This window comes from Cyclopterus lumpus, chromosome 14 (genome assembly GCF_009769545.1).
Source record: "Cyclopterus lumpus isolate fCycLum1 chromosome 14, fCycLum1.pri, whole genome shotgun sequence".
In the NCBI taxonomy this organism is placed as follows: Eukaryota; Metazoa; Chordata; class Actinopteri; order Perciformes; family Cyclopteridae; genus Cyclopterus; species Cyclopterus lumpus.
Window position 1 is genome coordinate 11,943,459 of NC_046979.1, and position 12,770 is coordinate 11,956,228.

At 43.2% G+C, this 12,770-nt stretch overlaps 1 protein-coding gene across 1 annotated transcript in view; it reads left to right on the forward strand.

The window, feature by feature from the left end:
* Positions 1–12,770, forward strand: part of LOC117743242 (protocadherin-16-like) — a 78,109-nt gene that overhangs the window by 56,479 nt on the left and 8,860 nt on the right. Inside the window, 15 exon segments of the mRNA XM_034551075.1 lie at positions 662–850; positions 2,558–2,789; positions 2,984–3,220; positions 3,998–5,056; positions 5,311–5,498; positions 5,714–5,810; positions 5,922–6,079; positions 7,961–8,123; positions 8,126–8,157; positions 8,159–8,401; positions 8,659–8,954; positions 9,120–9,235; positions 11,261–11,500; positions 12,078–12,203; positions 12,369–12,578. Of these exon segments, the coding sequence (XP_034406966.1) occupies positions 662–850; positions 2,558–2,789; positions 2,984–3,220; positions 3,998–5,056; positions 5,311–5,498; positions 5,714–5,810; positions 5,922–6,079; positions 7,961–8,123; positions 8,126–8,157; positions 8,159–8,401; positions 8,659–8,954; positions 9,120–9,235; positions 11,261–11,500; positions 12,078–12,203; positions 12,369–12,578 (3,586 nt within the window).

The following is a 12,770-nucleotide window of genomic DNA, read 5'->3' on the forward strand; positions in this document are numbered from 1 at the left end:
AAGTCAAGGCTGGATCTGGACCTCTGTCTGTTGTTTCTTTGTTCTTCCAGTTTAAAGTCAATCGTGGTAGAAAATGGAATACAGATTAGTGTCGTAGATGTCTGTTGGCATCTCTTTAAATTGCCAGTTGAAAACCATTTCGACCTTCCCACCATTTATTTTAGGGCCTCTGTTGACGCTTGAACCAAATGTACAACCTCTGTCAAAACTCTTCTCTCTTTTACTAGGTAATAGGTTACCTGTCAGTTCCTCCCTCTGCATCCATGGTAACCACAACACCTGTCCTTTCCCCAGGTTTTCAAACACACCGTGGGAAGATTTATCCTTACATACAGTGTATCTGTGATCTATAACAGTGAATTGCTCTCACAGATGCGCGGTTTTATAGTCCTCTGGAAATCATAACAAGTAGTGCTATGGTGTGTGATATTACAAGTACAGATGTATGGACAGTGAGCTGACTGTAATATGGGACATTATTGTGATAACAGAAAGGCCCTCAGCTCATATAATAATTCTGACATATGTAAGTTTTCTTTCATGCAGATTTCTGGAACCTGCTGGGTGTGTTGGTCCAATGCTTCTTGAAATCTTCGTGTCTCATGGACTGTTTGGCACCGGTGGAGCGTCCATGTTTTACCTTCTGTCTCTTTTCCCTCAGGTGTCAGCCACAGATGAGGATCGTGGTTCCTTTGGCGCTATTTCCTACATCCTGGGTTCTGGCTCTGGAAGCCCAGCACCAACACACTTTACCATTGACAAGGAGACTGGTCAGATTTGCACCAGCACAGCTCTGGACCGGGATGAAGGATTGGACAAGTTTGACTTGACCGTCACTGCAACGGATGGAGTAAGAATACTCTTACCCTAAAACTATAAGGAATTAGTAGTTGTAATCTCTGTAACTCTTCATCTTGGCAGACAAATCAGTTCTTAAAAGGAAAAGTGTTGTCCGTCTCATAAACATCTAGGAGGCTACTGCCAGCAGACAAGGTTAGCTTTCACACTGGAAGCAGAGACAGCTTTCACAGCAAGGTATCAATCCACCTTGTAAGACCACATTGTGTCATTTTTTAAACTAGCAATATTACAAGCAAACTATAATTTTTTAAAATAATAATCCTCACTAATAATAATTAGTGAGCCTTCGGTTACTTTAAGGTTCTGGCAGATGGATTATGTTAATTTCGTACACAGCCAGGCAAGCTGTTCCCCCTGTTTCCAGTCTTGCTGCTAGCTAAGCGACCCAGCTGCGAGCAGAAGCTTCATAGGCCTATGTATAGCAGACGTGAGAATGGTATACATTTTTGTGTGTATTTATTTTCTTTAACCTTTGCACTTCTGTAGAGTTAAAGCCTCATTAATCCTAGCTGAGAAAGACGTGAAGTTAAAGCACTCATTCATTTTTTGTGTTGCTTTATGACCAAACATTGCCGCCTGAGTATGTGGTGCTCCTTCTGATCACAGCTTCCAGCAGGAAATTAAGGATGTGTGCGCTCAAATAAATTTGATCAAAGATACACTGAGAACATGCTTGAAGAAGACAACTTCCTGTCTTTTACCGTGTGTCTTCAAAAAGATTCAAGGGAAACCGCAACAGCATGGCAAAGCAATCAGAGCAAACAGAGAGGGAGTGAGGGGAGGAAAAAGGTAAAGAAGTAGGAAAACCTATCCATGGAAACAGTCAATTTATATAACCTTTTTACTGTAGGATATCATTCAAGTTAAATACGATGCATTTCTTGACCACATTTACACACTCTTTGCTCTAGCGTCTTCCCAGTAGACCGATGCACATTTAAAGTATCAATGAATCACATTGGATGCACTTAAATAGGCGTAAGGCGCAATAAAGCATTCATTCTCTTGCGTATACTTATACATGTATACACATATACATGAAGAAATAGAATGCATTACCATTGTTTTAAATGTGTTTTCATTAGTCATAGTGGTTGTACTTTTTTATTTTCCCTATACATGTGAAGATTGAATTCAGTTCTATAATTTACACACAGTGCATCCTCTCTCCCGACCCCGGCACATTCCCAGCTCAACTCATCTGTTCCCTCCGTCTCAACTATCCCTTCTTTAATGGTCTCGTAAAACTAAGCCGTGAGATGCAGTGTAATGAGTGCAAACCTTTCTCCTCGCTGAAAAATACATACAACGGTTGATTGGCTCCATATTGCAGGGATCTTTAACAGGGAACTCATCTTTCTATATTCCTTTACAGCGGCTTCGTCTTTACACTGGGACATAAATCTATGGTCGAAGTTTCATAACATGAAAGTCCTGGGCCCTTTTCACTAGAGATGGAAAACAATTTGAATGCTGTCTTTGGGGATATACAATGCAGGAAGGGAGGCAGATTGTGGTTAAACCTAAAGCTATTTAAATGATTTGTTCTCCTTTTGTCTCAATAGATTAGTCAGTTAAGATCTGTAATATCATTACAGCAATGGAACTTGCTGATGTGATCTTGTGTACTCATAACATACTATTTGAATGCAAATATCTTGAATCAAATCTAATACAAAGATCTATTTTTTCCCAGGGTGGCCTGAGCTCAGTAGCACGTGTGCGAGTCTCTGTGGTGGACATCAATGACAACCGGCCCACCTTTTATCCAGTCCTTTACACAGTCAGTCTCAGTACCCACAGTGCCCCGGGAACCTCCGTTGTCAAGGTAACAGCAAATGACCCTGATGCTGGGGAAAACGGCAGGGTGACCTACCGCACAGTGCCTGCAGGAGGAACTGGTTTCTTCACTCTCAACAAGGACACAGGTATATGTGTGTGTGTGTGTGTGTGTGTGTGTGTGTGTGTGTGTGTGTGTGTGTGTGTGTGTGTGCATGCGCATGCGTGCTAGCATGTGTGTGTGTGTGTGACTAAGAACACACTGAACAAACATGGATGAACTATTGTGAAATGTGTCTGCCAAAAGATATAGATTCATTTATCTTCCCTACTTCCTCGACAGGCGTGATTTCGCTCTCTCGCTCACTCCATGGCAAAGCCAACACGGTAATCTCCATGGTGATATCAGCCGAGGACGGCGGTGGTCTGACGGCGCCGGTCAATGCCAGGGTAAACGTGAGTGTGGTGGGAGGCTCAGTTGCGTCCCCCGTGTTCGACCAGGCCCAGTACTTCTTCACTGTGTTGGAGGACGTCCTCAGGGGGACAGCGGTGGGAGTGGTCCGAGCTGCTGCCAAGACAGGTGAGGACGCATGTTCTGTCACGTTGTTGATTGCTCTCTCTTCATAGATGTCTTTTCTGACATGATTTGCCAGGTGGGACCTGTTTTAAGTGCCTTATTGTACCTGGTTTCATCTTTCCGACAACTACCAGTAAAATGCAGTTATGGGCTGGAGAGTGTATGATGTCTTCCTTCTCACTCCAGCAGTTGTACAAATACACAAGCAATAAGAGCACACACTCCATTAAAAAATCACAGCCATCTCACAGCTCAGGCTTTACAGGGGATTATTTTCACTGTGGCCAGTTTTTCTTTCTGTATTAATGATGGATATTAAATGAATTTGGATGGGCCTGTAATTCTGAGTGGGAGTCAGAATGAAGTGTTATCAGTAGTGTAGTGGAAAGATGAACAGTTATCTCTGTCTGTGTAACCGTACCCTCATCCCCTTTGAGTGAATCCAGCCCTTTGTTAACACTTACAACAAAAATATTAAACACATCACATCACTTTCAACTGAAAGCAGATATGGATCTTTCATATGAATGTTTCACATGTTGGATATGTTTACATTAAGCTAAAGACAATCGGATAATCAACAGCTGCATACAGTCTATTAAAACTCTACATCCTGTCTTGTGGGGAAATGTTCAGTTGAGTGATCACACGCAGAAAGTATTTAGTGTCAATGCCAAATATTTGCTGTTTACTATATTTTATGATTTTTTGCATTCCTAGTCCCTTTTTGAATGTCCTTTTCTCCCTCTTTTTTTTGCCGTCTCTGTGTCCTCCATGCAGGCGCTTCTAAGGATATCTTTTACTCCATCTCCTCCGGAGACCCTGATGGTTACTTCACAGTGGACAGTGCCTCTGGTACCATTCGCACTGCCCTTCCTTTGGACCATGAAACCTGCCCTAGTCGGGACCTGGAGATCCAGGCGCGCTCCGGTTCTCCTCCAGCGTATGGAACCAGCCGAGTACGAATAACCATTTCAGACGTCAATGACAATGCCCCCACCTTCCTCCCCTCCTCATCAGAGTCCCTGCTTTTGCCTGAGATCACCAAAATGGGGACCGTCATCTACAGCATTCAGGCCACCGACAAGGACTCCGGTCATAATGGTCAGCTCAGCTTCAACCTTGTCTCTGCTGGAGCTGCAGGTAGCAGTGGCCAGAGGACGTTTGGTGTTGACCGGGGCAGCGGGGAGGTACGTCTGATTGGTACTCTTTCTTATGAAAGTGTTCCACGCTATGACCTTCAGGTGGTTGCCAAGGATGGTGGAGCACCTCAGCTCAGCTCCACCTTCACCCTTGTGGTCCACATCCAAGCGCAAGATGCACAAGGCCCAAACTTTGACACCCTGACATACCGCGTGGAGCTACGGGAAAACACCCCTCTCAACACACGTTTCCTGCAGGTTCGAGCACTCAACAGAGAGGCTTCCGGGACTGGAGGAAGCTCCTCTTCGTCTTCTTCGTCCTCTATTTCCTACCGGCTTAGGCCTGACGGTGACGCTGCTGGTTTTGGCATCATGCCAGATAGTGGGTGGTTGTTTGTTCGCAGCTCTCTGGACCGAGAGGTCAAGGACATGTACCTGTTGACAGTCCTGGCAACTTCAGGTCCAGGAGGGACGGGGAGAACTGGCAGTGCCACGGTCAGGGTGACGGTAACTGATGAGAATGACAACTCCCCAAGACTGAGTCAGGAGAGGGTGTTCCTGGCTGTCAGGGAGAACCTGCTGGCAGGGACAGGCTTTGGAAGGGTGTCTGCAACGGACAGAGATGCAGGACTAAATGCTCGACTCACCTACAGGCTGCTGCACACCGACAGGCACTTTCAGATCAACTCGCAAACAGGTGAATACGGACACCATAACATAGCTTTTTGTGTTTGAATTGAACAGTAATAGTAATTATGAAGCAGTTTGCTGTACAGTAATTGTGTTCCACTTGCTGAGATGTAGTTACTCCATAAGCAGGAATAATACCAACATGATTTCCCCTGAGGTATCAATGATTTGCTGGTAGACAATTCAATTAACATGGCAATTATTCCATAACTATTGCAAGTAATGCATGCTAAGGCCTTCTCTCCTTCTCTTTTTCTCTAGGGGAGATTAGCACCCGCCTCGCCTTGGACAGAGAGCAGCAGTCCAGCTACCAGCTTGTTGTGGTTGTACAGGACGGGGGTACGCCTCCTCGCAGCGCCACCGGCACCGCTCATATCAGTGTGCTGGACGAGAACGACCACGCCCCCAGTTTCACTCATGCCAGGCCGGACAGGGAGCTGCTCCATCAGGTGAGAATGAAGGGAGATTAGTTTTACTTTTCACTTTTGAAGACGGTAAATTGTTATTTTATGGTTTATAAGCAACAACCCTCCTACTAAAGAGGAAAAAAGACAAGGTATGGACTGGAAATCATTATAAGAGGAAGATACGGTACATAGATCAGGAACAGTATGAGTATCAGTCGGAGAAAGACAATAATATTAATAACAATCCTTCATTGTAGGTGATGGAGGGTCTTCCATCCGGGACAGTCTTAGGGACAGTGACAGCTAAAGACCCAGACGAGGGAGAGAATGGGACCGTATACTACTCATTATCAGGTGAGTCATCAGTTCAATTTCAACCACTTGTTAAAGTCTGTTTAACCAGTGTTTCATCATCATAACCTTCAATGTCCGAGCTGATATTCATATATGTTGTATCCTCTGAAGGCCCCAGAGCAGAGCGTTTCTCTCTTAACCCGACCAGTGGCGAGCTTAGAACCGCTTCCCCTCTGAGATCGGCCGAGCGAGCCGAGTATGTCTTCAGTGTGACCGCTGCTGACCATGGCACACCTGGCCTCAGCTCCACCTGCCAGCTACGGATACAGGTAAACTAAATCTGTACATTTTAATATCCTCATCTAGTGCCTACACATTTGTACACTAACTATTTCTTAAGCATTGGGCAGTTGGAAATGAAGGCCAATCTGGTGGCCAAACCCAAGGGTCACATAGGGTTAGGGACATTACCTCAGTCCTTTTGCATTCCTTGCTGCAAGTAATTTCCTCAAACTGTGCACGATGTGAACAGTATAACTGTCAAAGGAATTAGAAACGCAGATAAATATGACAAGGAGAGAAGCTGAATCTGTGCCTGTACAAATAAAGCATCTATCCAATAGTGTGTGTTTCCTGCTCCAAATGTTAGTGGTGTAACCAAAACCCAAGGTGAGAAACCCGGAGCTACAGGAGTTTGCTGGTCTGGAGTGAGTTATTGTTCTGAACTTTCTGTCGGAGGGATAATCATGCATTTCAACATACATTATCAGGAATGCAGCAGCAGGGGGAAACAAGTTCTGCCACAGAGGCATCTAGCCAGAAATGGGTGGTGGTTTGCTTTAACTGTGGAGCTTTGAGCTCATTGTTTTTATGTGATGTGATGTCAGAAAGGAAAAGGATGCTAATTAAAGCAGGAGTGCTTGCCTTAGATTTTGCCTGTGTCCTGCTTGTGCGACACTGAGATTAGACAGAGGGGAAACAGCCACCTTGGAATCAAATGTTACCAGATGAGATTTGATGAAAGCCAGCTGCATCAAATCACTCAGAGAGAAAGGGAATACACACTGTACGGTAGCAGGCAGTGATACATAAGAGGTAACATTTCCAGATAATGATTTTGAAATAACGTTTCACATAGCTGTGGGTAAAATCCAACACAGCGATATTGTTGTGCACCATAGGTACGACAGTACACTAGCTAGCTCCCCTTGGATTTCGTGGTGGGCTCTGATTGGCTTTCTGCACCACTGCAATGTATCACAGAAGAAAATAAAAGGACGTGGTTCTATTAAGTCAACAAGTATTTTATGCATTTTAGCTGAAAATGTCTGCACATCATCAGCTTTTTTAGTCAGCACTTAAAGCTGAGTTATGCACATTATCCATATCACTTTCTCTCCAAGTTTAGCCTTGCTATTCACGTTTGATAAAGACATTAGAAAGATGCAATTCTTTGCATTCACAGATATTTGTAATACAAGGGGTATGGTATGTGTGTGTGTCTGTATGTGTGTGTGTGTGTGTGTGTGTGTCTGTGTGTGTGTTTGATGATGAAACCAGAGCTTGTTCAAATCTGCTTATGTTTGCTGTCTTCGAGGCTCTTTGATCTCTCCCAGAACAATATCGAACCCTGAGGCTGTTGATCAGAGTGGCGAAAGCCCCCTATTACGCACTTGTTTCGCTTCTGACCAGACTGTGACACATGGTGGCTGCACTTATTGCTTTTGAATGCTCTTATTGCATTCTTTGAACTGCAATAATGACAGTTTTCCCTTGCATTGCACCCTTTATTATTTTGTCAAGGATCTCAAACTCTGACTCTCATCTTGAAGCCAGAATGCAGCAGTATCAAGATAGTTACTGGAAAGAATGTACATAATGTCTTAATGCACAGTGAGGATGCCTGTGAGGGTTATTATAGTAATAACAACAAGACAGAAACAGATTACAGTCCAAGGCTATGTTTAGGGTTGGGCTGGGGTGAAGGCCATATAGCTTTATTGTCTGCAGAATACCAAAAGAAATCAGATCCAGCACTTCATTCACCTTGACACATTTCTTCTGTACTTTGTTTCACTCTGTTTTGGGATGGATACATTATTAAAGGAAAAATCGATTACTTTTCATGACATGATCTGAATCATCATGATTAAGTAAAGACATGCTTAGATTAAAATGAGCCTGTTTGACCTTAGTTTCCTTTCCTTCAGGTTCTTAGCTCATCACGGTCCAACCCCAAGCCCAACATGCTCTCAATGACCCTGAACACAGTTGAAGGAGCTGCTCCGGGCTCCATCATTGGCTCAGTCCGTCCACATGACCAGCACGAATCCAACGTGTTGGAAGGCCAAGTGACCTACCTGGTTGTTGGGGGACAGACCGGGATGGGACTTTCATGGTGGACCGCTTTAAAGGGCGATGTGTATCTGGTGCGCGAGCTCGACTACGAGAAGGGGTCGAGGTACAGGCTGCACATCGAGGTATCTGACTTTTCCCAGGCGTTTCCCAGCAGCCACCTAGTGCAGCTGGATATCGACGTGCAGGACAACAATGACCACGCTCCCCAGTTCACAGAAGACCCCGTTACCATTGTGATCCCAGAGAACATAGAGCCAGGGGCTTCTATATATACATTCCAGGCTGTGGATCAGGTGGGAAACAGAATATATAATCTGCTAAAGAATGTGTGTAATGTTAACCAGTGATTTATCAGTCAATGTCCACTTACGCGTTATTTTCTTTTGAGCTTTCAATCATATTGCACATCAGTGGAAGGGAAAATAAATGTGATGAAATATCTTGAAATTAAATAAAACATATTTTTTCTTTCTCTCTTGTGATTTGTCTTTTTACTTGCAGGATCAACATTTCCACTCATAGTCTGATTCATCTGTTTCATTTTTTATAGGATGGCAGTGGGCCCAACAGTGAGCTGCACTACTCCATAGAGCACCACTGGCCTGACACGCCAGATCTCCTGACCCTTGACCCCTCCAGCGGAGTTCTGACCCTTGGGCAGAAGTTGGATCGTGAGTCAACACCTTCCCTCTACCTTGTGGTGCGGGCGACAGACCAGGCAGTGGATTCTTCCCAGAGGCGCTGGGGTTCAGTCACCGCCCGGGTGTTTGTGACAGACGATAACGACAACCCTCCGGTCTTCAGCTCTCCGTCTGCAGTCAGCGTTATGGAGGATCAGCCAGTAGGGTGAGGAGCTTGTCTCACTGTAGATGGTTTTTGGTACCACAGTTTCCTGGCAAGAAGAACTTCCAAGGAGGCTGTTCAAAAATAATCAAATGCATTTGCTTTCATGGCCCCAAACATGAAAGTGCTCGTTCTAATCTAACATTTTATTTGTATCTTTATTGACAGGTTTGTGATTTTGTATGTGATGGCTCGAGATGAAGATGAAGGAGAAAATGGCAGAGTGTCATACAGAATTCAGACAGGCAACAGCGCTGGTCGCTTCAGTCTGAACCCCAACACTGGTAAGCTTATTTTTAGCATGAGTCACAACATCTAAAAATATCCTAATGTTCCAATACTATAACAGTGTCTGTGGAGATTTCCCATAAATAGCCAATTTACACTCCATCAAGAAATGATTAGGGTACAATTCACCACATCATTTCGTGCATTTACAATCCTGCTTTGAATGATTTAACACAGCGGAGTATTGGCCCTATTCTGTGAGGGTTTTACTGATTGATAGATAATCAGCATCCCACCCGTAGAAGACCCCTGGAAGAACAAAACTTTCCAGAAGATCGTAATCACCCACTGAAGTGCTGCGTCTACAGGGTCTCAACTGCTAAAACACTCATAACCCTCATAACACTCTTTACTAGATGATATTTCAATGCCTTTGAGCAATATTTCACTTGAATAATGCTTTGGCCTTCTTTTCTTGACGGATTCCTTCATGGGAACGGATCTTAATTTGGGCTTGGAACGTGGACACCCTTTGATATCTTATATGTGTGTATGTGTAATCTCATCATCATCTCGGCGCTCGGTGTTGTGGGTGTGCTCAGCACTGACTGAGATGGGATTAAAAACCATATGACACCTAATGCAGCTTCCAGATGTAAGAAAGTATTTGCTTCATTACTGTCAAGTGTCTGGAGCATTAGCAGGGGTAGGTTTCCCTTCTGGTTTGTTTCGCAGCCTGTGTGGTTAAGTTTATGGTTACTAATAGCTGTGATAGCTGATTATCTTTGTTTTGCAAAGACATTTACCAAACTTCTTGGCTAATGTAAGGGTATTATTAGCCTGATTGCTGCTTTAAAAAAGCTACTTCTGCTCTGCCACTATGAACTTTCAGTTAGTTCACATTACAGCTAATTTACTGCTAGTTTTATTAGCACTGTTTCTTATATGACACGTGATGTATTTGCAAGTTGCTTTAACACTTGATAAAACCCTTTATTCATGCTGTTTGGCATATATAAATTATATTATATATCTGCTATATAAGTAGAATAATCATATCAGACACCATTTTGTATGGTTTCAGCAATGCATTTATTTCGCTAAAATTCAGTATGGAATTGGAAATCTTGAAATATTTGGTAGAACTGAAATAAAGTTTCATGTCAGTTTGATAAAAGCTAACGGATATAAGCACCTTTGACCTACAGTACGGTTGGTACTGTATCAGTAACACTATATTTGCTGCAGAGGAGAATGAAACAGTAAATGTTTTGCATCTGTTTGCATTTGGCTGAAGAATGGGAGCTATATAGCAAAACCACACAGCAACATCAGAGCCTTACACACAATGTATGTGTTTGGCATGCTAATGCATTTGTAAATTACACACGTTGAAGGCACCGCATGTCAGCTAAACTTGTACACTGCTGTGAACAGTAAACATACACACACACACACACACACAGACACACACATTTCATATTGCCTCTCACTTTTACTGACCCTCCTTGTAGTGTGGGTGATGACAGGCGTGTGGAGTGTTGACATAAAAGATGGGAGAGTAACTAAAGCCAGAGCTTGAGAAGTTCTGGTCTTATTCACAGACTCCATGTGAACAAGCTCAATTCATATAAAACACACATAAACACACCAACTAATGCCTCGCAGATTTAAAGGCTAGCAGATACTGAACTGTTGTACTAAAAAAACTAACTAATTTTAGAGGAGATTGACTTGAGTTGGCAACTATGTGGTTCCAGGTTGTACTCTGGACTCAGAGTATGCAATGAAGCATTGATTCACATTTGATTACATGTTCAAAGTGCCATTATTTAAAAGCTTGGCTGTGGTACCTCACTTACTGTGGAAACTCTCATAAAGCAACGCTGTAAAGGTTTTGTTTTTACTAGTCCTGCTCGGCATACAAATACTGCCTCTCTCCGGTACACAAAATGACATGTTCACATAAATAATCCAAACACACACTTTGAGAAAAAGTATTCAAATGAGAATATACATTATAAGTGACGTAATCCAGGAAAGGTGGTTTTACAACGTTTTCTATTTTCTCTCTCTTGTAGGCTCTCTCTCTGTCCTTAAAGCACTTGACCGGGAAGAGCAGAACATCTTCAATCTGACAATTGTGGCAGAGGATCATGGGATACCTCAGCTGTCTACTTCCCAGGTGTTGTGTGTGCAGGTCATTGACGTGAACGATGAAGCTCCGTTGTTCCAGCGAGCAGAGTTTGATGCTCAGGTGATGGAAAACCAAGGACCAGGAACAACTGTTTTGACAGTCACTGCCACTGACCGGGATCAAGGTTGGTTTAAATGTGTCATATTATTACTGTATAGTCCGGGAACATGCAGTACATTAGGGAGAACAGTAATGTTTAGATATACATAGACTTTAAAACCCCCCCCAAAAAAAAAATATATATTTCAATATTTTCTATCGACAAGACTTTGTCCCTTTTGGTCGGTAATACTTATAAACGAAATCAAGTAAAGAGTCATTTCGGAGCATCAAAAGAAATAAAGGTTCCAAAATTCACTATTGAAAGAATGAATATAAATACAGCTTATAAACAATACATATACCTCCAAAAGGACGGCCAGAGAACAAAACAATAGACACATACTGTAATTGATGTTGAGAAACCAAATCACTTTCAACCAAACCGCAAGCTCATGCTAACGTAAATGTGTGGTTACCACCATCGTCCAGAGACTCATATTTCTGGAGCTTTCATTTAAACTTTCTAGTGGCTCCATGTATATTGGATTCACCAGTATCACTGCCTTATTGGATTGAATGGAGCATACTTACTTTATTGCCAGTTTTGCACAGCCGTTCATCCTTATTTTTATTTGTGTCTGACTTATGTTTTAATGCAGGTTCTAATGGCCAAGTGACATATGGAGGTGTGACAGAGGAAGGCTTCATCATCAACCCGATGACAGGAGTCATCACCACCACGAAGGAACTGGATGCAGAGCTTCAGGATCACTACACTCTTACTGGTACTACTAGATCCATTGCCTTATACAACTCTATTTTACCTGTTGCATACGAATGGAGCTCAAGCTCACTGATTCCCACAGAACACCTCAAATAGCCTACATTAGTTTAAAATGTTGAATGGGTTCCAACATTTCATCAACTTAACAATGTGTATCTTTCACCAGTGTATGCCAGGGATGGAGGGCTGCCTCCTAACTTTGCCAAGGCTGTAGTGCGTGTGGAGGTTCAGGATGTGAACGACAACACCCCGGTCTTTGCAAAGCCGTGGTATGGACTGGAGGTGCCAGAGAACCAGGCCGCTGTAGAGCTTTGCTTTCTCAAGGCCACAGACCCTGACTCAGGTCCTGGTGGAGAGCTGGAGTACAAGATCACTGGTGAGAAACTGGTATTGTGTGTCCAGTCCAAATATGTTATTAGAATGGTTTTAAAGAGTGATCTAGTTCACCACAATTGCTATCATTGCTGTACGGGGGGGGTACCAAATGTGGAAATAACAATATCCTGGAAGGGGCCGTGAATGTTTGTAATTCTTGGTATTTGTCAGGCTTTTTAGCAGGTTTGCATGG